Below are 25,126 nucleotides of genomic sequence, written 5' to 3'. Positions count from 1 at the left end.
AATCGGTGTCCCTGCACAAAGGAAGTTCAAAGTTCTCTAGCAGAGATCTCTTCTACACAGACAGGAGTACCTCGGACTGCATTTTCTAATACTGCTGCTTTTACAACACTCCCTTGATTTTTTCGGTTGTTGTATTAGACATTAACCGACGTGAAAAGAAAGAGAGGTCAGCAGTTCAGCGTCTGGCTGCAAGGCAGTCACTGATGCGAGGAGACAGCCGTGGGGGGCCGGCTCACCTGTTGTCTCTTACTTTCATCTCTCAGCCTGCGAGGTAGTAAAGTGTAACGATTAAGGAGGCAGGCTTTAGGGATCAGAGTCTTGAGTTGAGCTCTCGACTTTGCCACTTTCTAGGCTCTGCAACCTCGGGCCCCTTCCGCGTTCTTTCCGAACCTCATTTTCCTTATCTACCAAGTAGGCAAGCTAACGCCCATCCCACACCATGAATACAAACGTTACATAAAATACCATATGAGAAAGTGTTCCGCAAAGTGTTCAGTTGCCAGTTCGGAAAACCCAACCAACTTGAGCAAAATGAGAACGTATTGACTGACGTAAAAAAACAGAGCTTCAGGTACAGCTAGATCCAGGGGTGCAAACTCTGCCCCTGAGTCACGATTTCACTCAACTTTTATTCCTCTTCCCTCCACATTGGCCCAGTCTTCAGCTGGGTTCTCCCCCAGTGGGGGCCAGGGGGTGGCTAAGAACTCCAGTCTTTCTAAAAGTCCCGGCAGAAGTGGTGTTACAGTTCACTGGCTCTGCGTGAATTATCCTGGAACCAATGCAATGTTTTGATGAATCACAAGCCCACCTCTGGAGTGAGGGATGAAGTCAATTCCACCTGCATGGAATGAAAATGCAGAAAACTGAGGTGCCGTTGCCAAAGGAAGGGTGGGGCGAACAGAAGATCCCAGAGCTGGCTGCCCGCCAGAATGACCACCTTGAAAAAACAAGCAAACAAACAAACAGTTCTAGGAAGCTGGCAATTGATTGCCAAGCTGGCAAAGCCTCGGGTGGGGCCCAGAATCTAAGATTTTGAACAAGCTTTCCGGCTGCCAAGACTAATATTTGGGTCTCTAGGGGCCCTGTCTGTCCCTTTGCAGCCTCACTCCGCACTCTGTACTGGGTGGATCTGTCCCTCCCAGACTACGAACCCCCAGAGGGCAGGGGCTCCTGCAGGTTTGGGCACCCAGCATGGAGTGAGCACCCACAAACCATTTGTTGAAGGAAAGAAGGCTGGAGGGCGGACAAGCAGGCAGACAGGACTGCCTTCTCCCATGTGGGCTTTTCTGGGAGAGAAAAGCTGCTATTTCAGGAAAGTGCTGCTGTGATTGAGAAAAGATGATGGCAGCAAAGGAAGGAAGGCCACTGGGGGAGGGGGGGATGTGGAAAAGGCTCGCGGTGCCCTGGGCCGCATACTCTCCAAAGACTTCTCGAGAACTTTAATAATAAAGCGACAACAGTGATGATGATTGCTGAGGAGTTTGATTGTGTGCCAGCCGCCGGGTTGACATCATATCCCCATTTTACAGATGATGAAAGGGAGGTCCCGGGGGAGCTGGTCCGGGAGCAAAGTCAGGATGTGACACAGCGGGGCCTGGGCAGCCGGAGTGCACGGCCTCCCCACCCTCCTGCCTCTCACCTCTCAAAGGCTCTGGGACGAAAACACCATGTGTATCTGCAAGGGGCCCATTCATTCCCTTCTTGGTAGCATCGAGCAAAAATAAGTCATCAGCTGAGGAAATCAGGGAAGAGCTAAAGGCCGCTCAAGAAAGAGACCATTGTACATCTCTCCAAACAGGCTGCTTTCTGTCTCCTTCTTATCCCCCTGCTGCCGGCTGAAGGTCACTGGCACCGTCTGGGCGCCACTCAGTGGAGTCACAGGAAGGAACAACTGGCCAGGGAGCCCGGGGGCTGGGGAGGGCGGAGGTGGAGACGGAGGGGAGGCGGGTGGAGTCAGAGGAGGAGGTGAGGCAATCGGACGACTAGGGACCTGGCCTACATTCCTTCGCAAAGTCAGCCCAATGGCCTTCTTTCCTTCCCCGCCGTGACCACTCCCCTGGGCCGGCTTCCCCTCGCTGCCCGCAAACAGCCCGGCCTCAGGAGCCAGCCTGCATTCCTGCGAACGCTGGGTGCAGCTCCCCGCTTCTCAGGAGGAAAGCTCTCTTGGAAGAGCGGGAAAGGTGGGTGCCAAGTTGGAGTTCGTTTCCTTCTTCCCAGAGCTCGTTTTTTAAGAGTCTGAAACTGGGGCGGGGCATGGGGGGGGGGGGCGCTTCTTGGGAAAGCGACCCGATCATCTAATGACAGAACCTGGCTGCTGGGGAGGGGACAAGCGGGGAGGTGGGGAAGGGGTGAGGGAGGCCTCCGGGGAGAAAGGAACTGTTGTCCTTTGCACCGCGGAGGCCAGTCCCAGTGGACTTTAGTGTCAAGAGTGATCCCGAGTGAGGAAGGCCGCCTCTCCCAGGACCTCCTCCTGCAGAACCACCTGCTTGGTTGGCGGAGGCACAGAGGGGGGCTCCTGGCCGGTTCAGGCTCACGTCCAGGGCTCCTTCTGGGAGTGGGCCGAGGGACTGGAACATGGGGAAGGTGTCAGAAGGGCCACCGTCTATGGGGCGCCTGGGTGGCGCAGTCGGTTAAGCGTCCGACTTCAGCCAGGTCACGATCTCGCGGTCCGTGAGTTCGAGCCCCGCGTCGGGCTCTGGGCTGATGGCTCAGAGCCTGGAGCCTGCTTCCGGTTCTGTGTCTCCCTCTCTCTCTGCCCCTCCCCCGTTCATGCTCTGTCTCTCTCTGTCCCAAAAATAAATAAACGTTGGAAAAAAAAATTTTTTTTAAAGAAGGGCCACCGTCTTCCCAGATCCAGACCCAGGAAGGAGGCACAGGCCTGGTGGCTTCCTTTGACCTCTTTCTCCAATGACCTGTCTTCCCTTCCAGACCAGGCACATAGCAGGGCCCCCCGAAACCACTTGGTCCTTCACAGCTCGAGCTCAGGGGGGCACGGTGTGTGTGTGTGAGAAAGGGGAGCCTCCCGGGGACCGGCCTCAGGACGTAGAAGTCCAGGTTGAGAACCAAGGAGTCCCGGCTCACCTGAGGGGGAGGAAGATGCTTTTTCTCTCAAGAGAAAAGAATCTCCTTAAAATGTTAATTATTACCCAGCCAATTCTGAAAAAAAGCTTCATCGACACACCCCGCGCCATCTGTTTTTGTTCTGTTTTTAAGGAAGAGTTTTCCAACTGGCAGAGCCCTCCTGGGGGGCAGGACGGCCAGCGGGGCTGGGGGAGGCAATGATGGTGGACAGCCTGAGGCTGAGGCCTGGGACGGTCCCCCACTTCCGCTTCTGCTCCCTGGGGCTCCAGAGTGGTAACCCTGTACCAGGCCATGTCTGAGGTGGTGGTTCCCTGGACCTCACTTTCTGGGCTTCTCCTACCTTCCCGCCACTCCTCCTGGGAGCCCTTCCCGGGCATCACGCCCTCCTGTCACGGCTTCAATAGCATCTCTCACCAGATTGTCCTGAAACTACTTCTTTTTTTTTTTTTTTTTTAATGTTTATTTATTTATTTTTGAGAGAGGGAGGGAGAGAGAGAGAGAGAGCGAGCATGATGAGCAGGGGAGGGAGAGAGAGAGGAAGAGAGAGAATCCCAAGCAGGCTCCAAGCTGTCAGTACAGATCCAGACAAGGAACTTGGTGCCACAAACTGTGAGATCATGACCTGAGTTGAAACTGAGAGCTGGATGCCGAACCTAGTGAGCCACCCAGGTGCCCCTGTCCCGAAACTTCTATCAGCAGCTTCCCTCTGGTCGCTACGAGTCGCCATATACTAGGAACTTTCTACCAACCAGGCTCTATGCTAAGTGCCTTCGACTTGAAAGCCATTCGGTGTAGCAGCTAAACCTTGGCTTGGACCACACACTTTTAAATCTTGCCCTCAGCTACTTATTGTATAACTTCGGGCGAGACACTTGCTTCTCTGTGCCTCAGTTTCCTGCCCTTTGGAATGGGGATAACAGTGACACCTACCCCATAGGGTTCACGGAAGACTTATACGAATTGACACATACAAAGTGCTTTTTAACAGCGCTTCTGTGTGTTTGATACATGTTAACGATTCGAACTGTCTCCCTGAAGTCTCAGCCAGCCCCTGAGGTATGTATTATCATCATCCCCGTTTGCAGATAAAACAAAAAACAAAAAACAAAAAACAAAAAACAAAAAACACACTGAGGCTCAGGAAAGAGCTGGAGCCCCACCAGTTCTCAGTCCGGCAGTTACTCTGCCTAACTCTGCAATAAAAATAACTAAACCCTCAGAGAGTAAGTGGCAGAGGCAGGCTTCAGACAGTGAGTTCCAGAACCCCTTCTTGTACTCACCATACTAGATTGCCTTTCTGTAACGGTTACGAAAAGAAAAAAATCCTCAACCCCAGAGTTTGCTTTTAAAATGGCACCTGCTGTGGGGTTGGAGAAGACCCTTGAAAGTGCCGCTGACCTGACCCCTGAAGATGCACTTAAAAATATGAAACTGGCCTGCCATATAATACCTCATTTAATCCTCGCCGTGATCCTTGGTGACATTACCCTATTTTACGGGTAGCTAAGACAGAGCCAGTAACTCCCCCACCATATCGCCATGCGCAAACGTTAGAACTGGGATTTGAACCTGTGTTTGACTCTCAAGCTCTGGCTGGGTCCCAGAATCTCTGACGGAGCTTTACAAAAATAATAATCCATGCCCACTGAATCAGAAGCTCTCGGGCAAGGCCTGGGCACGTGACTTTTATGAACCGGAATGTGACGTGCCGTCGACACGGAAAACCCCTCCCAGTGACGCTGCCTTTTCCAAGTGCCAGACCTGTGTTTCCAAATGTCTACCGAACACCCCACGTGCGTCACCGACCAGACGCTCACCCCCGGGGGCTCGGCTGAACTCACCCTCCCTGCTGTCCTCTCAGGGCCTCTGTCCATGGGCCCAGCCCAGTCTCCCCTGCTGGCTACTCAGTCATCGCGCCGGCTCGTGCCCCCCTCTCCCCCCCCCAACTGTCCGTGCTATCCAAGACATCTCTCAAGTCCATACCCCTCCAGCATTGCTGCCTCCACCTTGGTGAAGGCCTTCACTGGTTCCCATCGGGGTTGCTGCAACGGGGCAACTCCTCTCCCTCCAGCTGTCCCTACTTCTCCCACACAAAATCTCCCCCCGTCCCTTAGACATGCCGTGTCCTTTCACAGGCTGTGAACAGGTCAGGGTGTGCCTCCTGCCTGAAAGCAGTCTCCAGTCTGGTTCAGCTCAAAAACGGCTTGTCTTGGGAGACAATGTCTCAAATGTCATCTCCTCTGGGGAAGCGTTCCTGGCGTTCCCCTGGCGGGATGGGTACTACTTTCTCTGTCCTTCCCCAGCCCAGAGCTCATCCATCTCCAATCACAGGATGGTGTTAGAATGACTTGATGACATGCCTGTCCCTCGGTGAAGTCCTCATTCAACAATCACATATTAAATGTCTCCTTACAGCCAGGTGTGGGCCCAGGTGCTGGGGCTGATGAGGAGGAAAACCGAGTTTCTGTCTTCAAGTCTGCTGTGCCCGGCAGAGAAGAGGGGGCAGGACACTTCGGAGAGGGCACGGCTATTCTAAGGGCCGAGAATGAGGGGTAGGAAGTCTTAACTGGTCTGTACAGGAGGATGCTTAGCGAGGGTGGCAGGGGGTGATGGGGGAGGGGAAGGTCTGGAAGGGCCATCCTTATGTGCCCTGAGACTCTCCCCCCCCGATTGCCCCATGACTTCCTCCAAGTGATGCAGACAGGACTTGAGAGGGCCATGATCACCCTGGCGGCTCGAAAAGATCCCCATGAGTTGCTTGAGACTGTGTCAAAGCCATCTTTACAAGCACAGCACCTGACCCAGGTCCCGGAGCATAGCAGGCCCAGAAAGGCACGGGGCCAAAGGCAGGAATGCGCGCTGGGCGAGGAAGCCCCTGGGGTCGGGGGTCCTCACGTTGCCAGGGACTAAGGCTCGCTCTGCTCCACCCCTGGGGGCGCCCGCAGGTGCCCGACTCCGGCCATGCTGGCGCCGGCGCTGCTGTGTGCCTACCTGCTGCTGGCGGCCCGCGCCTCGCGCGCCTGGTCCGACCCGGACCCGGAGGAGCCCGGCTCCAGCACGGCGGCGCAGATCCGCGACATGCACGAGAAAGTGACGGCGATCTGGCAGGAGATGACGCAGCGGCAGGCGGCGGGCGACCGCCCGGACGCCGCGCTCCACGCCGCCTGCCGGGTGCAGCCGTCGGCCACGCTGGACGCGGCGCAGCCCCGGGTGAGCGGCCTCGTGCTCTTCCGGCAGCAGGTGCCCGGCGCCCGGCTCGAGGCCTTCTTCGACCTGGAGGGCTTCCCGGCCGAGCCCAACAACTCCAGCCGCGCCATCCACGTGCACCAGTTCGGGGACCTGAGCCAGGGCTGCGACTCCACCGGCGCGCACTACAACCCGCGGGCCGTGCCGCACCCGCAGCACCCGGGCGACTTCGGCAACTTCGCCGTGCGCGACGGCCGCCTCTGGAAGTACCGCGGCGGCCTGGCCGCCTCGCTCTTCGGCCCGCACTCGATCGTGGGCCGCGCCGTGGTGGTCCACGCGGGCGAGGACGACCTGGGCCGCGGCGGCAACGCGGCCAGCGTGGAGAACGGCAACGCGGGCCCCCGGCTCGCCTGCTGCGTGGTGGGCGTGTGCGGGCCGCTGCCCTGGGCGCGCCAGGCGCAGGAGCACGCCGAGCGCCGGAAGCGGCGGCGGGACAGCGAGTGCAAGGCCGTCTGAGCGCGCCCCCCGCCCGGGGCGGGGCCCGCGGAGACCCCCTGCGGGCCCCGCCGCTCCTCCGCGCGCCAGGCACCTGCCCCCTGCCGGCCTTGACTTTCTCCCCCCAGCTCCCAGAGACACCTTCTCGCCCGGGGTCCCAGTTCTGCGCGGCTGAGGTCTCCCCGAAAATCCCCTCCACCCCGAGGCCTCCAACCACGTACGCGATAACACCCCTCCGCATCCAGAGGGCAGGCCGTGCCCTCTGAGACCCCCATCTCGAGCTCTGAGGAGCCCTGGACGTATTGAAATAACCCACCTACCCTCCCGGACCCCCCACCCCCACCCCAGGTTCCTTTCTACCCCTGAACCAATCCTGCTATGCCCTGAGGACTCAACTCCTCCCACCCCTTAGAGTCCTTCTAGGCGCTCTGAGACCCTTCCTGAGGTCACCTAGCCCCCCACCCCAACCGCCGACCCCCCGACCTCTCACACACCATGCCAGCACATGCAGCCTGCAGTTAGGCGCCCCTGCCCGGTGTCCTTGGCTGTTGCTCGCCCGCTGCCACCCACAGAGAGGCCGATTGGCAGTCTTCGTGTTGCATATTAAAACTCAGCAATTCAGTCTTGCACTGGGGCCTTGGTTACTTTTGTTTGTTTGTTTGAGGCTCTGCTCCTAGGCTCAGCTACTATTTGGAAACCGCAAAGATAGTTCCCCCAAACAGGCAGGATTTCTCCTTATCCTCTTCTCTCTCTACATCTGCTGACCACGACGTGGGGTCTCTGGTTATCTTGTCCTTCCGTGTGGCTCCCAAGATGGTGGGCACCAGGATCACTCAGGAAAGTGAGAAAAGAAAAAACCAAACCAAACCAAACAAAACAACCCCCCCCCCCCAAAAAAAAAAAAAACAAAAAAAAAAAACAAAAAACCCTGGGCATCCTGGGCTGGAATCCAAAGGGAAAGATGGACAGCTATTTGCAACAAGCTTCCTGGTGGTTCTGATGCTGGGGCCGCCAGCGTGACACAAGGCCAATGCCACTTCACTGGGCCCTGTGTCTCCTCACACGTGCCTCTGAGGGCAGCCTGAGGTCCCAGATGGTGGGGAGAGGGCCAGTGAAGCAGTGTGACAGAGCAGTTTACAGGGCGGTTGGCTTTGGGATCTGAAGTTGCTGGCCTTCTCCACAGTCAGGATAAGGACAAGGCTTCTCTTGACTTCTTGACACAGAGGCGGTTGGAACAATGAAGCCCACGGGCAGGCTGATATTGACTAAGACTTGGATGTTCAGCCTGTCTTTTTGAAAATTATACTCTCTACACAGACTAGATTAGAATGCGTAGCCACCTTCATTTGTGGAATAAAAGCACCCAACAACTTTTTACGCTCCTTGGGCAGACCCACTTTCTAGCTGCGACTTCCATTCCTCCCAGACTCGAGGCAGTGAGTCAAACGGAACCTTCGCCAGAAACCCATCCCCGGTGGCTATTTTTACCGCTTACTAGGACTAACTTGTTATTTACAAATCTTTCCTTGAACCCAAGTGACAATTGGAGAGAAAGGTTTTTGCCTGGTGACTTTGCTCCACCAACTGGTTCTCACTGGTTTGAAGCATTCACTTGAACCGTGCAGATGAGCGTTGAAAGGGGACTAGCAAACTGCTTCTTTAAATATCCTGATCCCAACAGATGTGTTTGCCTATCCCCACAGTTTAAAGTGGTGAAAACGAGGCAGGAAGCACATAGGACACACAGTGGAGAGGAATGAACACCCCACGGATGGATGCCCAACACCCCATCTTCCACTCGCTGCCCCGATTATAGGTTAAATTCAGGATCATCAAGGGAGATTTGGATTTCTTTTTGAGAAGGAGGCTGGTGCTTCTCATCACTTACCTTATGTCGTAGTCCATTTGGGCTGTCATAGAACAGTCCAGACTGGGTGGCCTATAAACAACAGAACTTCATTTCTCACAGTTCTGGAGACTGGAAGTCCAAGGTCATGGCACCAGCATGGTCAGGTGAAAGCCCTCTTTGGGGTTCACACCCAGTGCCTTTCACTGTGTCCTCACATGGAGGAAGGGGTTAGGGATCTCTCTGAGCCTCTTTTATAAGGCTCCCCCCCCCATGACTTTGGGACACCTTTGGGAAAAGGTGTCACCTTCTGTTACCATCATCTTTGGGGGTTAGGATTTCAATGTATGAATTGGCACATGGGGGGGGGGCACAAACATTCAGATTATAGTATCTTCTGTTTTTAGTTTCTCTCTTCATGACCCTCAACCCTCCAAGACTAAAGAGGTAACCTAGCAGACCCATTCCATATTCTTTCGGTCCATCGGTGGGAATTGGATTGATAAACTCTTCCATGGGGCTCCAGAGGCGAGAAACAAAGAAAGGAAATAATAGAAGGGTGAAGTGGCCTGTTTGGAACCCCCGCTCCGCCACACTTTTAGAAGCTGTATGACCTGAGTTAAGTCACTTCACCTCTCTGGGCCTGGGTTTTCTCATCTGTAAAATAACACCATTATATTGTATAGTTGTGAGAATTAAATCAAGTGTTATTTGTGAGAGCTGTATAAAGGGAGGACCTAAGTATCTAATAAATATCTACTTAATAATGATGGCTAATGTCAGAAAAATAGCTTCTAATAAATATCTACTTAATAATGATGGCTAATGTCAGAAAAATAGCTACGTACCAACAGATTGAACTACCTTGCGTCCTAGTGAGTGCCTGCAACTAGAAAGATTCAAGTAGAGGAAACGTTGCTTCCACTTAGGTTTGAAAGAAAGTTTCTGCATCCGGTGAAGAGGCTGGCTTGCTGAACTTTGATCCCCGCTCCTGGGGGAGGGCAGGTAGAGTTCTGGGACGGAGGAAGATTGTGAGTGGTACAGGCAGGCATCTGGTTTTGGGCACAGAACTTGATGCGTGCGGCCAGACCCACCCACTGGACCCCACTTGGCCCCTGGAAGCTATTTTTACCCCTCTCATCTTACAGATCTGTTTTGTTAATCTCCTTATATTTGCTGTTTTGACTTCCCAGCCAGCTTGCTAATCAGTTTGCCTGTTTGACTCACAGGGTTTGCATTTGTCACTGAGACTTAAACACACACTTGTTTTGATTTCTTTTTGTAAAATTAGAAGCGTTTGATGTAATGACTCTACCTAGACACAGCTGGTAAAGTGAGAATAATGCTCGAGTTTGCACAGTTTAAACACAATGTAGACAATAATTAGAAATGCTATCTTTAGATGTTTAGGATAAGCTTTTTCTCAGAATTGCAGTGAATTTTTTTCCGAGTGGGGCTTTCAGTGCATATATATATATATATATATATATATATATATATGCAGAAATACTAAAAACGTAAGAAAATAGAGCAAATCAGTGAGTGCTTTGGTCAACTTGAAAGACTGCAGGAAATAAACTAACTGATTTTAGATCTGGCATTTTTGACGGAATGCATAAAATCTTTACATTCTCCATAATTTTCATGACTACCATACGATCTAATAATTTTAGGTGGCAGATTGCGACTGATAAGTTGTTACACTATGTTCAGAAGGAACGCTCAGTCTATATGCCTGGCCTGTAGCGAGGGTGGAGAGGGAGAATGGTGCAAATAATAAAGATAATCATCTGTATCAGGAAAATTACTGCATGTTTATTTCAGGTAACAAAAAAAATATATAGTTACCTTACATGATGGTCATAGAATCCAATAACACAAAGTCTGCAAATGAATAGAAGTTACTTCTGTCTTTAAGTTAAACTACAAAATAGCAGCTGGTTTTCTCTTTTTCTTTCTTTTTTCTTTCTTTCTTTCATTCATTCTTTCTCTTTTCTTCCTTCTTTCTCATTCCTTCCTTCTTTCTTTCCTTCCTTCTCTTTCTTTTTCTTTCTTTTCTCCTTCCTTTTTCTTTCTTCCTTTCTTTCTTCCTTTCTTTTTCTTTCTTTCTTTCCCCTTCCTTCCTTCCTTCCTTCCTTCCTTCCTTCCTTTCCTTCCTTCCTTCCTTCCTTCCTTCCTTCCTTCCTTCCTTTCTTTCTCTTTCTTTCTCTTTTCTTTCTTTCACCAATTGTTTTAAATTTAATAGGCTATCACTGGCCTTGGCTAAGATCCAAAGTATATTCCTGGGTTTACATAGATTCCAGAAAGTCTAACCTGTCAGTATAACCTGTATGCTTTCCCTATAAAAACAAATCCCATTCAAGAGGTGATATGAAATGTAAGGCAGCACATCTGTATCTATCATCTTAAATTGCCTTCATGCTGTATCAACTTGTTTTGTTTTGTTTTCGTGAGCAATCATAATATCGAGAGACAGGCCCTTCTTATTTTTCTGCTTCTCATTTCTAATTAGATTCACTACTGAGCTCTCTACCGCATCTCGGAATTTCAAATTTTTCTCTGTTCAGAAAGACATCTGGAAAAAAGGAATATATTAAAGTGGTGAGTTAAGTAAGGGGAATCTTTTGGCTCTTTGACATCCTAACTGAGCTGTGTGATGGTACCCTCAGTATTATTAAGATTGTTCCAAATGGAGGCGTCCAGAATGAAAGCAGAGGGCAGAGCAAAGAGAGGGCTTTTTCAAGGAGAAGTCGGATACCAAGCCATCCCAAGGGCTACAGGAAAGTGATGGAACCAGGAGAAAAGCGTGGCAAAGGCGTGCTGGAATTTTAAAGAAACAGGGATGAAAACACCAATGGGCAAGTAGCTGGTCTTTGAAATTCCTTGAGGAAGAGATTGAGCCTTTTATGTCACATGCTGAATAGGGGCACAAATGCCCCAGTGGGAATAACACATCCCCAAGTTCACCCCAACATGTGAACGACTGATGCCAGGTCCTTTTTAGAATTCCACGTGGTCACAATGGTGTGTGTTTGGGATTGAGGACACAAGAGGACCCATAGGGGAAAATGAATTTAGCCTAAGATTGCCAACTGGGAGGAGGCCCCAGTAGGGACTGAGCTGAATGCCAGTAGGAGCCTCCTAGCTAGAGAGGCTTCTGGAATAGCCACGTGAGGTGAAGACGACAGAGGGGGAGGGGAAAGTGGACAGAGGAGGCATGGAAAAAGGAGTTAAGGAAGAGAAATGCCTGATTTTAGGGGCGCCTGGGTGGCGCAGTCGGTTAAGCGTCCGACTTCAGCCAGGTCACGATCTCGCGGTCCGTGAGTTCGAGCCCCGCGTCAGGCTCTGGGCTGATGGCTCAGAGCCTGGAGCCTGTTTCCGATTCTGTGTCTCCCTCTCTCTCTGCCCCTCCCCCGTTCATGCTCTGTCTCTCTCTGTCCCAAAAATAAATAAACGTTGAGAAATGCCTGATTTTAAAAAGCCAATCCGTTTCCAGGGGCCTTAATTACAAGAAGGACAAACGCTCGTATGTAAAAATCCACACCTAAAGGCTCTCAGGTACAGAGCCGTCACAAGAAATGCAGTATGTGCAAACAAGCTCTCATTAAGAGGCCTGTCAGCTCTGTTTCATTTATCCAGACGCTCTGCATTCTGCTGGCAACCGAGCTGGAAAAATAATGGAAGGACAGACATACTCGAAGAGGTAAACAAAGGTGGGAACGTTCCAGCTGCAAAACAGAACAGATGATAAAGAAGCCAGGGAGGAGCGGAGAGAAGATGGCATTTTTCTTAACAAACAAGCAACCACTGCCCCTCCCCCCACCTCCAAACCCACGAGTAACGCAACATTCTGGCTTTTAAAGGCAAGAAAATGAAACACAATCAGACATGGACTTCAGAGACAATGCTGTCGGTGGTCTATTTTAAATCCATTTCTAACTTTCCTGTACTTCTTCAGACCTGATTTTGTTTTGGTGTCCACCGTTTTAGAGTGTGCGTGTCCCGGGTCGGGCCCTCCCTAGTTCCCATGGTGATCTTACGGAACCTAAACCCTTCGCAGGAATATTCCATCTCCCCTGCCAGGCGTTGGTGTAGACAGAGGCATGCGATAATTCTGACCGATGAAATGTGCCAAGAACTAGATTTCTTGCTGTTGCTCTTAAACACACACACACACACACACACACACACACACAGGGAGAAACTTCCTTCTGCCTTTGGACACAAATGTAAGAACAGGTGACTGATGCTGGAGCTGTGGCAGCCATCTTGGCAGTTTGAGGGAGTAGCTAACACTGAGGTTCGGCAGAGCAGGAAGATGGGAACCCAGATACTCGATGACTTCTTGAATAAACCAGCCCAGGAACGCCCTACTTCTGAACTGCGTGTTACGTAATGTAATTCATTTCTCTATTAAGTTTCTTAAAGAAATGTTTTTTTTTTTTTTCAACGTTTATTTATTTTTGGGACAGAGAGAGACAGAGCATGAACGGGGGAGGGGCAGAGAGAGAGGGAGACACAGAATCGGAAACAGTCTCCAGGCTCTGAGCCATCAGCCCATAGCCTGACGCGGGGCTCGAACTCACGGACCGCGAGATCGTGACCTGGCTGAAGTCGGACGCTTAACCGACTGCGCCACCCAGGCACCCCTCTATTAAGTTTCTTAAAGTGTGAGTTGTAGCTGAGAGGACTCTGACTGACACAGGGTTACGTGGTGGAGGAGAGAGAATGCTGTATGCTTTCACGACGACTCTCAAAAAGACAGAAGACAACCATAAATAATTGCTGAAACCTGCTCTTTAATGTCTGTGGAACAGGAGAACCATGTCGGGCTAGGACAGCAGGGGTGGGGGAGTGTCATGTGCGTATGGGGCATTGTCAAGGTTACACATGTGACAGGATCAACTCATTGGCTCCGATTCCATCCATTGACACAAAACCCTCCCAGGCCCTCGGCGCACACAGTTTGGCTTATCACTCCCTCTGACCTCCGTACCCCAAACCCCCCTCTCTCTGGGACTCAGCGTTTCCCTGCCCCTGACGGAATGGGACGGAGTTTATTGTAAGCCCTGCTTTCCAGAAGGTGATTCGATGGGCCCTAAAGATGTGCACCTGGCCGACCGTGTGTCAAAACCAGAGCTTCCGAGGGGAGAGATCTTTCTTTTTATTATTATTGTATTAAATCTGGCTGTGTTTTCCTTTGGTGGCTCTGGCGGACGATGCGGTCGCGCTGAACATTTGCAGATAGTTAAGGCCTCGTGCAGCAGGAAAATTATTTCTGTGGCTGCTGGCCTGTGCAAGGTCTGCAGCTGCAGAAGCGACCTCCCTGGAGAGGGAGTTGAGGGGGTGGGTCTGGAGAGCGGGGAGGCGCTGAAGCGCAGACGGATGAAAGGGGCATCGGGGCCTGACGGGCAGGGGCAGGTGGTGTGTCCAGATCCCAGCCCCTGTGTCCAGGGGCAACAGAGCACCGACTCGGCCGTGCCACCTCTCCCACTACTGGGGTGACCTCTAAGCGAGCGGGAAGAAAGCAGCGGGAGGTCCGCCCAGGCGCCCACGCTGGACCTTCTTGCCTACACTCCGCTCTCCTGCAGGGTAAGGCAGCACAGGGCACAGCAGAGTAACGCCGCAGATGAGACGTGGCAGGGAGGTATCAGGGTGGGCCGGCCCTCCCCGCCCTCCCCCTCCCCTCCCCCCTCCCCCCCCCCCCCCCCCCCCCCTCCCCCGGAATCACAAGCGTGCTATTGACAGCTGATACTTCGGAGGAATTTTCAACTTTCCCAGCTGGGGAGCCTCTCTTTTTCCTGCAGGAGAGCCTCTCCAAGGAGTGATTCTGGTTCTCAGGGGGTGTTTGGAGCTTTGGGATCTGGTATCGGGCCTTTCTGGGGAAATGAACGGAGTTCAGCGGAAAGAAAGGTCTATCATTCGACGAGCCTCTGATTTCCTGTGGCTCCAGATGCCACCTGCAAGAGCTCATTTGATCCCTAAGGAAAGAACCAGGAGGGATGAGATCTCCCCTGTTCCCACCCTTGGTGCTTGGCCCCACAGTCCCCCTTAAATGGGCTGTCATGAAGTTATCTTGTTTTCCTCTCTCCCTCTCCACCCTAGGGCCACCCGCTCTGTGTCTTGTCTTTAAAATCCCAGTACGTGGCAGCACAGAGGAAGCGAGGTGAAGGGTTCAAAGTTTCAGGTGGCACAGGGAACTGCTTATCTTGCCCTAACCCTATACGGCCATAAAACCCTATAGGCAGCACAGGTTGAGTGGAGAGAACCAGCATTTCCAGGTTCTGGCTCTTATCTCATCTCAGAAACAAAAAATCAAAACACCCCTGGAGTCCCCTTCCTTGCCTTCTTATCCCCACTCCCGCTCCCCCTCCCCCCCAGCCCCACTCCATCAGTCCAGGTCGATTAATCCTTCAGAATTACAGGCTGGAAAACTCAGCTCTAGCAGTCGGCAAACAGGGCTCAACAGGGGCTGTGGATTTCAAACCGGAAGCCCAGCCTTCTGAGCCTGCTTAAGCCCCTTTCCACCTGCCAGTCGGGGCCGTGACAGACAGGGCTGCGGGCAGGGTGCCAAGAACACCCGTGCTGGGAGGCCTTACGGGGCCCTGACATGATGAGGCGGAGCCGTGGGCCCTCTGGACCCATTACGCTCAATTACACCTTTCTCTCCAGCCGCCTAACCATTACAAAGACAGGGGCCTGATTAAAAACCCCATCCCTTTCAAGCTCTTCCCATAATCTTGATCGACAACATTAAATGCTAATAGAAAAACATCTTATCTCTAATAAAACAAACGCTGACGGAAAGACGGATGCCAAAACCCAGCCGTGTGGGGGACACGATGCTGCGCCCGGCCGTGTTCACCGCAGCACGTCTTCGGCACAAAGAGAGGACACCGGGAAGCTCGAGGACCGGCATTTAATAAATCGCACTGTGCTGGCATCATCAGCATGTTCAGTTTGCAACAGGACCTGTGTCCCTTCTCACTTGCGGACTAGGAAGTGTTTTAGGAGAGAGTCGCCTCCGAAAGCTGCTCTGATGCTTGATTCTTTACCGTCCCCCGTGCCTCTGACGCGACATCGCGGGGATCCCTTTCCCCTTCATGTTTTCACGGGGCTCCTCCTGCCTGCACCCTCCAGGGTCTCCTTGCTGTCCTCCGCGGCGGAGGCTTCGGCTGCTGCCTGGCTGCACTCAATGGGGCCCTGGCAAGATTTGGGGGCCTCCCCCCTGGAGGTCAGGCCCAGCGTGGCTGTCCCCATCTCGTTCCTCTGAGCCTCCCCGAGACCTGCTCTTCTGGCCCCTTCTGGTTCTGCCTCTGCCTGTGCCTCTGTCAGTTTCGTGATTTCCCTTCCAAGCCTGTTCATTTCTTCTTCCTCAGAGGGTACCTGCGGTAATGAAGGATGAAAGGGGTTGCATTGGTTCCCGTGGCTCTGGTTTGCCGGGGAGCTGATGGCGGGCCTTCCCGCGTCCTCGGGTGCTGTCAATGCCTCGGTGGCGGCATGACTTTCATCTCGTTCTTGCGTCTGGATCTCCCCTGAAACAGACCCGGGACAGCATCACACCTCTGGCAGGAAGTCAGCCCTCACTCCCTCTCTCCTCTCAACCCCAGGCCCACGTCACAGGGGCTCTCAGATAGAACATGCTGCTGGCGGGGGCCATGGGACCCACATTAAAAAAGAAAGCAGCCGCTCTGTGTCATTCACGGAGGGAAAGGGAGCCCTTGGCCACGTCCATAACCATCATTTCCGTGTGCCGTTAAATATCTAAATCGAGGCAGGTTTTATAGATGCTGAAGCTCAGGAAAGACCTGGGACCTTTAGTAATGACAAGAGGTGCTGGCTGCCTTCAGGGCAGGAAAGAGAACAGTAAGGAGGGATTTAGGGTCCCCCATCACCCTTTCTCCATCAGCACCTCATTCTTCGATGCAGACAGCTGATGTTTCCTCAGTTTCAATAACATGCTATATGTAAAAGAAGCTTTAAGCTCCCTACGCCTCCTAACTAAATTGTTCCACCAAACTTCTCTAAATAACAGAGATTGTCGAGTTCAACTGGAGGGGGATGGATGGCGGAGAACGGGGTCCGTCTGAGGACTGGTACCCAGCCCCATTTTCCTACTCATCGCTTTGTGATCAGGAGGACCCATCTGGTCTCCTTTCCTCAGACACAAAATGGGGGGGCGGGACTCTGACGTCCCTTCCAGACTGCAGGACTGAGGCCCACTTGGGGAGCAGCTTCTTAGCACCCAATCATGTGCGCTCCACGCCAGACTCTGAGGCCCCCAGAAGTCAAGATTTTCTTAGTTCTCAGACCAAACAGTGGTGAAATGCATGCAAGAGCCTCACAGGGCTGATTTCAGGGCCAAGGGGCCTGGGGGGAACACTTCCTGGTACCCATAAGGGGGCCCGAGAGGAGTCTTACTGCGATTGGGCTGGCATCAGACACATGCAAATATTTTCAGGCTGACAGCTGGCATTTGGGGAAACTGGGGGACAAATGAGGGCAGTTAGAGGGAGTTGACCTTTTTTTTTTTTAAGTTTATTTATTTTGAGAGTGAGTAGGGGAGGGGCAGGGGGGGCAGAGAGAATCCCAAGCAGGCTCCATGCTGTCAGCTCGGAGGCCAACTCAGGGCTCCAACTCATGAACTGTGAGATCATGGCCTGAGCCGAAATCAAGAGTCCAACACTCAACCGACTGAGCCACCCAGGAGCCCTGAGAGTTGAGCTGTTCTGACCATGCGCTTTCCTGCTTAGAACCTTTCACTGGAGGCTTGCTGCTTTTAGGATAAATTTTCATTCCTTTCACTTAGGTCTTTGGCAGGATCCTAACTGATGAGTTCTTGCTTCAGTCCACAGCCTCAGTTCCCACGTTTCTTTCACTTCTGTCCATTTTATGCAGGCACCTTTGGTTTCTCCCTCTCTAAAGTGAATCGTACTGGCTAATGACTTTTAGGTGATTTTCTGTGCTGGGCTGAGTGCTCAGCGTTTTACATGTTTATCTTATTCTAGAATATAAGCAGGAGCCTCACCTGACCTGTTGACAGTGCCTGGCACATGCTAAGCACTCAAGAATGTTTATAAACAGCCCCTCACTTTCCTTTTTTTCTTTTGATGGAAGTATAACTTACATAAAAGTGTGCAAATCATTATGTCTACAGTTCACTGAATTCTTACACTGTGAATGCACTCACGGAAGCAGCGGCCGGGACAAGAAGCAAAATATTACCAACCGCAGTGCCCCTCATCTCCCCCAGCTGTGTCTGCGCCTCTGAGGGAGCTTTGTACTTTTTACTTTTTTACCCCTAACTTGTTACTTATGTATAATCAGCTCATAAAAAATCATCTGAAGTATAAAATCTTACCTGATTAATTTTTAAACTTTGTCAATTTTTTTTTTTTAAATTAGCATTTATTTACCTTTGAGAGAGAGAGAGGGACAGAGGGTGAGCAGGGGAGGGACAGAGAGAGAGGGAGACACGGAATCTGAAGCAGCTCCAGGTTCCGAGCTGTCACCACAGAGCCTGATGCGGGGCTCGAGTCCATGAACCGTGAGATCATGACCTGAGCCGAAGTTGGGCGCTTAACCGACTGAGCCACCCAGGGGCTTCAAACTTTGCCAGTGTTCTATAGCGGGTACTCACCAGATAGCTGATTAAATGTTTGAATCCGTGGACATATATATGAATAAATGAGTATATTAGTACATATATGTAAATGTCACACATAAATCAATGAGAGCAACCACCGAATTTATGGTATTTGTTTAGGCTGTACTCAGGTTGCTACCCTAAAAGTTCCTAAAATGGTACTCTCAGAAAAAAAGATCTCTAACTCACGCAAACGTTTAGTGGCATCTGAGGTAGCTCAGGGAAGCAATAACATAATTTCCATACTAACGAAAAGAAAATTTTTATGGTTGTTGTACAGGGGTTATGGGAAACACCGAGTCAAAACGAGCAAGTTTCCAGCATCATGCAAGGAGCTGTATTCAAAAGGAGTAAATTATGGTCCTTTCTGCAGTTAAATTTTTCACCAACGTGAGATGAATAAACTCCGTCTGGAAATTACTCTTATGAAATTACTCCTTCCAAGACACTTAATAGTATATTCTGGTGCCCCTGAAAAATTAATTAACCTTACCCGTAACAACCTAACCCCTAAACCATTCGCGGTGTTTTTACTGTGGGTCAGGTTAATCTTCTCTACCTTAATTTACATCTAAGTGAGGGTGGTCTAAATTACACGGGGGCCTTTTGGTCGCCGGTACTTTGCCTCGTGCCATTTCTTTAGATGACATTCTGCTCATGTCCAAACGCATGAATCTTTTTTAAAATGGCAAACCTCTGAGATTACCAGGGAGAACTTTTCAACCTATTTTTTTGGCTGGGGACTGGGGGGGAAGCGACATTGCTGTCATCCTTAGAGGTCAAAACACAGCGGCAAGAGGGGGATGGGCGAGGCTGTGGTTCTCCTGTTTGGTCTGATTAGGGATTTTGTTTGTTTGTTTGTTTTTCCTGAGAATGTCTCGATTTTCAGAGCCTCAGGACCATGAAAACATAGGCGCCAGGCTCCGCCCAGGATTAGATTATAGGTCAACAGCAAGATTTTTCAATCCTCTCCTCCCTTGTTGTCCAAAAGATGTCTAAAAAGTATGCGCAAGTCATTGTCAGGAGACAAAGAAAAGTTCCCGAAAATGCCACAAACGCTGATCTATATAACTAGGACCCCCGCTCCTTGCTGGAGGTGCAAAACCTGCCCTTAAGTCTGGGTTTATGGAATGTTGACTCCTAAACCGTGCCGAGTTTTGGTTTCCCCTTGAGAACGGACATGTTGCACTGCCATTTCCATAAAAGAAGGATTTTTGAACTAGCTTGGCATGGGAAGATATTATTAGAAAATAATAGTAATTATTCTGTGCTGTTTTAGCACACAGAATTAGTATCATTAATCCTTACTAATAGCAAACACGTGTCAATAATGATGACGCAATCGACCGGTAGAATTGCTTCGTGGCATAAATAGTAAGGAAAGAAAAAATGTTTTCTCAAAAAGATGAAGAAATAGTAGCTCTTTGTAGAAAGGCTGTTAGGCTCCTAAAACCGTGTCACCCTTGCACATTGGCCCGAAGGGGACATTCGTCTTCTTTTGTTAACTGATCTCTGACGGGCTTTGTCCTCCCAAGTGTGGGCTTCTTTCAGTTGGAATTAATCAGAGATGCGGTGGGGATGAGACCTTCCCAGACGCTGACAGCCGCTACGTAAATGCTTCCTTGTTCCTACCGCACTGGTGAAGGACGGGGTTGGAACAATGAGAGGTAATGATGGAACTCTGGAAGCTATCATTTTGAATCAGGCCATTACTTATGCTACCCTTGTGAAAATCAAGCCGGTCTCATGTTCCATTTCAATTTCGCAGGCCTGGGCCCACCCACCCAGGGGCTAAACAAGCTCAGAGCAGATAGAGGGTTTCGGATCCAGTGTGGACACTGGATGCTGGCACGGGGTGACCATCAGCCAAGCCACGTTCCAGACCGCACCGGACCATGGTGTGTTACGGGCCAGATCTGCAAACAGCCATGTGCTGCTGGCTGGAAAGACCCGGCCTTGCCTTCTGGCCAATGTGAAACCCACCCGAGTTGGGGATTCTCTCCAAGAATTCTCCCTGCGTATGCTTGGGGATCCTCTTTGTTGAAATCCCAGACCTGTCCAATTCTTCCCATTCCATGCACTATTATAAGTGATTGAGACAAGCTTCAAAATACAGCTGTGCCCAGTGAGCCTGGCCGAGCCCAGCTCCGATTAGCAGAACTGCTGGTCTGACCCAAAGACTCGTGATTAATAAGACATAGTAGTTCCTTCCAGCCCTAGGTTTTGGGGTGGTTTGTTACACAATGGTAACAACTGTTTCAAACTGGTTAGTACAGCTTGATAAAAGCACAGTTTTCAAGTCAGATAATCATCAGGTCAGAAAGACAGGGTAGGCCAGTTTGCCGGTTACGATTTCAAGTGGGAGACAGTGGGGAGCCACCAAAGATTTCAGAGCAGGGTGCGCAGGTGTAGGAGAGCAGTGCTCCAGAAGCTTTACCCTACAGCACAAGGGAGGAGGATGGGAGTGAAGTAGGGAGGGTCCAGAAGACAGGGAAACCGGATGGAAGCCCTGCGGAGGAAGAAAAGAGGGTTGAGCCAAGCCAGAGGCGGGAGGAATGGAGGTGGGAGAAGGTCTGAAGAAGAGTGGCCACAGACCAGATGCGATGAGGAAGGACAGCTGACAGGGGTCGGTGAGGACTCCAAAGGCAGCTGCAGAGCCGAGAGGGTGGCAAAAAAAGGGAGGAAGCGTGGAGAGTTGGTGACGGCATACTTGAGAAGCCCACAGAATACTTAGGTGGTAAGGTCTGGACTTTGGCAAATAAGGGACTGTAACTCTGCAGATGGGACCCGGCTGGAAAAATATTTCGAGAATATTTTCATAGCGCTGATGGTTGCAGACATGACTCAGAGCGAGAGGAGACGGAGAGAAAATACCGGAATCGGGGAGAGACCCTTGGCTCCTGCAAGCTGCGTATGTGAGTTACGTGCTACTGTGCCACAAGTTAACTCAAAACGTAGCAGCTGGAGACTCAGGAGCCTGGGAGCAATTGATCGGGGTGGCTCTCATTAGCGGTCTCTCATGAAGCTGTCACCAAAATGTTAACTGGGGTTGTTGTCATCTGAACGCTTGACTGGGGCTGTGGATTCTGCTTCACGGCTGGTGGCTGGGAGGCCTCAGTTCCAGACCGCATGAACAGCATGTAGGACTGCTTGGGTATCCTCAGCACATGGCAGCCGGCTTCCTCCAGGGAGGATGACTCAAGATAGAGACAGAAAGGAAGACCCCATATGTCTTTTATGACCCAGCCTAGGAAGCCACATAAGGTTATTTGTGCCTTGTATTCTATTAGTCACCCAGATTAACCCTGATACGATGCGGAGGGGAATATGCGAGAGCATGAATACCAGGAAGTGAGGATCACTGGGGGCCATCCTGGAAGCTGGCGATCACACTAGGGATAAAAAAGAAGACAGATGAAACTTGGAAAGATAGGAAGGATAGATAGTTTAGCTGGGGAAACAAGACTGCCACATGGGAAGATAGCTGTATCTCACATTGTGAGATGGGCCCCTCTGGCACCCTCAACGGTACCTTTAAAACTCTCTGCCTCTGGAAAGTGTGTCTGGTAGAGGAGAAGCTTTTATTCTCCATTTAAATGATTCCCAGGACACTTAACCTGTGCCAGACAATGGGCCAAGATTTCCCTGAGGTTGGCACCATCATCTCACCATTCTGTGGGTGAGGAGACGTGCAGAGGTTAGAAGTCCCACTTCTCAGAGCCAACACAATATGGGGTTGGAATATGAGCCCGACCTGTTCATATCCTGAGCCCTTTCTCTTAACCTTGATGCCACTGTTCTGAGTCTAGAGGCCTGCATTCTTTGGCCGGAAGCTCCAGACAAGACAGACCCATAGAAACAACAAGAGGAAATGCAAGGAATGACCCCACGGGGCCACAGAAGCTGTAGGAAGGGGAAGAACTGATGCCCACTGAGCCCCTCCTCTGTGATCAGGTAGAGACAGAGAAATCAAAGTGTGCTTACTGACCGTCCTTGGAATTCGTTTTGTTCTCAGCAGGCTGCTCGATGAACTTCAGCAGGGGAGACCTTGATCTCTGTATGGTGGGAACAGCGGGGTCGCCAAACAGTATGGTGTCCTTGCCCCCTGTCGTGGAAAAGGGGAAAATGGACACAGGATGTCACCAGTGCGGTTATAGTTACATTCACCCCACACAATGGACTGGCCGTTTGGGTGAACAAGGCACTTTCTTTAATCACAGGCCATGCCGTGGAAGGGGAATGGCTGACCGGCCCCTTCTGTAGCGTGATGACCAGGCAGGGAGGTGCAGGGTCAGCTGTCTAATGTCCTGAGAGTCTGCTGGGACATGGCTGCCAATAAATGCCACCGTTTGTTATGTTGGCCACAAACCGAATGGCTTTGGTCCGGGTTAGGTGAGAGCACGGATAACCACTGCGGGGTGTTCGTGAGTGCAGGCTCTGGGACTGCTACACGGTTTGTGTTCTGGACCCCGCCACTTGCTAGATGGCTGACTTCAGACAAGGGACTTAAGCCTCAGAGCCTTCCTCTGTAAAATGAGGAAGGACAGCATGCACCTCGCCAGGTAATTGTGATGAAATGAACGGACTCGTGTGAAGCACTTAAGCATTTCATTAGTGCTCAGTGAATGTCACATCTTGAAATTATTACTTTGCAGTGTAGACAGCTACATACCCTCTAAACCCTTACCCTAGGGGCGCCTGGGGGGCTCAGTCGGTTAAATGTTCGACTTTGGCTCAGGTCATGGTCTCACGGTTTGTGGGTTCAAACCGCAAGTTGGGCTCTGTGCTGACGGCTCAGAGCCCGGAGCCTGTTTCGGATTCTGTGTCTCCCTCTCTCTCTGCCCCTCCCCCCCCCCACTTTGTCTTCCTCTGTCTCTCAAAAATAAATAAATGTAAGCAAAATTTTTTTTAATTAAAAAAAAAATAAACACACTCTACTTGCCATATACACTATATTTGATTTATTTCAATTTAATCATGTAGACTGAGTACTAACTCTGTCATGTGGAAGATAGTATCAGGTCCCCCAAACTATCACAGCTAAACGTTCACTTACAACATCTAGTCCCATACTGGCCAAACTCTTTCATCTATTAGGAACTTGTAGTATGAACTCCCTAAGTGGATAGAGAAAGTTTGAGGAATGAAGAAGACCATTACAACTCTATTGTTGAGGCCATGGCAAGTTCTGGAAGTTAGGAGCAGGGAAGTGTGGCTTTGGACACAGTGCGGCTCATGGACACAGACACACACAGACACAAAACACGTGGACATAAAGGGACACTGCCCAGGGGTCAGGAGGGCACGCCAAGCAGAATCTGATCCCAGATTTCTGTCCACGAGGCCTTGTGATTCTGAGGGTGGGAACTGCAGTGCCCAAAATGAAAACCCCAGGGCTATGGATCCAGCCTTAGCAGTCCAACTTTGAGCAAGACCTTTTCTTTCTTTCTTCCTCTTTCTTTTTTTCTTTCTTTCTTTCTTTCTTTCTTTCTTTCTTTCTTTCTTTCTTTCTTTCTTTTCTTTTCTTTCTTTCTTTCTTTTTCTTTCTTTCTTTCTTTCTGGACAGTGCTAATTTTATGCCACTTTATTATTTTTTTTTAAATATATGAAATTTATTGTCACATTGGTTTCCATACAACACCCAGTGCTCGTCCCAACAGGTGCCCTCCTCCATGCCCATCACCCACCCTCCCCTCCTTCCCCACCTCCCATCAGCCCTCAGTTTGTTCTCAGTTTTTAAGAGTCTCTTATGCTTTGGCTCTCTCCCACTCTAACCTCTTTTTTTTTTTTTTTTTTCCTTCCCCTCCCCCATGGGTTCCTGTTAAGTCTCTCAGGATCCACATAAGAGTGAACACATATGGTAGCTGTCTTTCTCTGTGTGGCTTATTTCACTTAGCATCACACTCTAAGCAAGACCTTTTCTAACTCCAAGCTACTCAGTCTCTCTGGGGCTCACATCAGGGGCCCTAAAGCTCTGTGATTTTACTCTGCTTCAGCCTCAGCAGATATAGAATGGTATTTCTATAAAGACGTTCCCTCCCTTAGAGAACCAGCTGAACCTTGGACTGCACCCCTGAGCCCTCAGTTTGTTTACAATACTGGCTTCCCAGTAGGGAACTTCATTTCCAAGACTGTAGTAGAGAGTCCGGCATATGGGAGGTGCTTAATAAATAGCTGATAAGTGTCTGGATAAATGGGTGATGGGTTCTTGGGACTTCTGAGGTCTTGGTGGGCACAGGTGCCTGCTGCTCCCTCGGGCAGATGGCATATGTTGTTAGCAGCCACGGCACTCTGGTGTCTGCTGAGGGTCATCCCAGGAGAACAGAAATCTGATAGAAGCTGATCCTGAAGCTCCCCACCAGCACAGCTAGTGTCTGATGTGGAGAAAGCTCCAGAATCTTCAGGGACACAGTCTGGAGAAGTGTCCCAAAGAGAACTGTAGATGTACAGGTTGGGATATTATTAAGAGGCCCTCAGATGAAATAAACACCATCAGGTCTCCCTTTGTGCTGCAAAGATCCAATCTGGGAACACTTTGAGGGATTAGTGGTTACTATGAACCCATAGCAGATGCCTCAGGGTGAACTTCTTTTGCTTCTCTCCATCAAGGCAACAGTTACTGTCTTCAAGTTAGGAGCAGGACTGTGTTTCTTGAGCTTTCTCTAGCAGGTAGACCCGTTCTTGCAGGAAGAGACACACTCTGCCACTCTGTGTCCCAACCAGTCTTCCAAGTCCCCTCTGCCCTGGCGGCTGAAGAATCAGAATTACCGGCTGAGCTGGGAGCTGGGTGCAGCCGAGTGACTAAGGTGGCCTGAGGGCCACCTCCTCCCGGCATGAGGAATTCTCTAGGGTGCAATGTCTCTGTGGCCCTC

The 25,126-nt window shown here is 50.8% G+C and overlaps 2 protein-coding genes and 1 long non-coding RNA gene across 13 annotated transcripts in view; 1 reads left to right on the top strand and 2 right to left on the bottom strand.

Moving 5' to 3' along the window:
- Nucleotides 1–572: 572 nt before the first annotated feature.
- LOC123596113 lies at nt 573–1,912 on the bottom strand. 2 transcript variants are annotated; one of them, XR_006711541.1, is made up of 2 exons: nt 1,640–1,912; nt 573–937 (listed from the first exon to the last, which is right to left on the bottom strand). It is a non-coding gene; the product is annotated as an uncharacterized LOC123596113 (long non-coding RNA). The 2 variants fall into 2 exon arrangements; XR_006711540.1 differs by having other exon boundaries at nt 573–838.
- A 60-nt stretch (nt 1,913–1,972) lies between these two features.
- SOD3 (superoxide dismutase 3) lies at nt 1,973–7,391 on the top strand. Of its 2 annotated transcripts, none has more exons than XM_045474376.1 (2): nt 1,973–2,180; nt 6,027–7,391. In XM_045474376.1, the coding sequence occupies exon 2, from the start codon at nt 6,043–6,045 to the stop codon at nt 6,781–6,783; it is 741 nt and encodes a 246-aa protein (XP_045330332.1). In that variant the 5' UTR covers nt 1,973–2,180; nt 6,027–6,042; the 3' UTR covers nt 6,784–7,391. The 2 variants fall into 2 exon arrangements, with proteins under 2 accessions (XP_045330332.1, XP_045330333.1); XM_045474377.1 differs by having other exon boundaries at nt 2,063–2,180; nt 5,497–7,391.
- An 8,124-nt stretch (nt 7,392–15,515) lies between these two features.
- CCDC149 (coiled-coil domain containing 149) overlaps nt 15,516–25,126 on the bottom strand; it is a 96,380-nt gene continuing 86,769 nt past the window's right edge. For 6 of the 9 annotated variants that reach the window (XM_045474369.1, XM_045474366.1, XM_045474367.1 and 3 more), the window contains 2 exons: nt 22,243–22,359; nt 15,516–16,143 (listed from right to left, as the gene is read on the bottom strand). In XM_045474369.1, coding sequence (XP_045330325.1) covers nt 15,710–16,143; nt 22,243–22,359 — 551 coding nt within the window. In that variant the 3' untranslated portion in view covers nt 15,516–15,709. The remainder of the gene's footprint in view (nt 16,144–22,242; nt 22,360–25,126) is intronic. The other 3 variants (XM_045474375.1, XM_045474373.1, XM_045474372.1) reach the window with 2 other exon arrangements.

Source organism: Leopardus geoffroyi, chromosome B1, assembly GCF_018350155.1.
Source record: "Leopardus geoffroyi isolate Oge1 chromosome B1, O.geoffroyi_Oge1_pat1.0, whole genome shotgun sequence".
Taxonomy (NCBI): domain Eukaryota; kingdom Metazoa; phylum Chordata; class Mammalia; order Carnivora; family Felidae; genus Leopardus; species Leopardus geoffroyi.
This window is presented reverse-complemented; position numbering and strand designations above follow the sequence as displayed.

What these genes read in the sequence shown, in the direction of transcription:
- SOD3 (XM_045474376.1), top strand. Translation starts at nt 6,043, where the DNA reads ATGCTGGCGCCGGCGCTGCTGTGTGCCTACCTGCTGCTGGCGGCCCGC.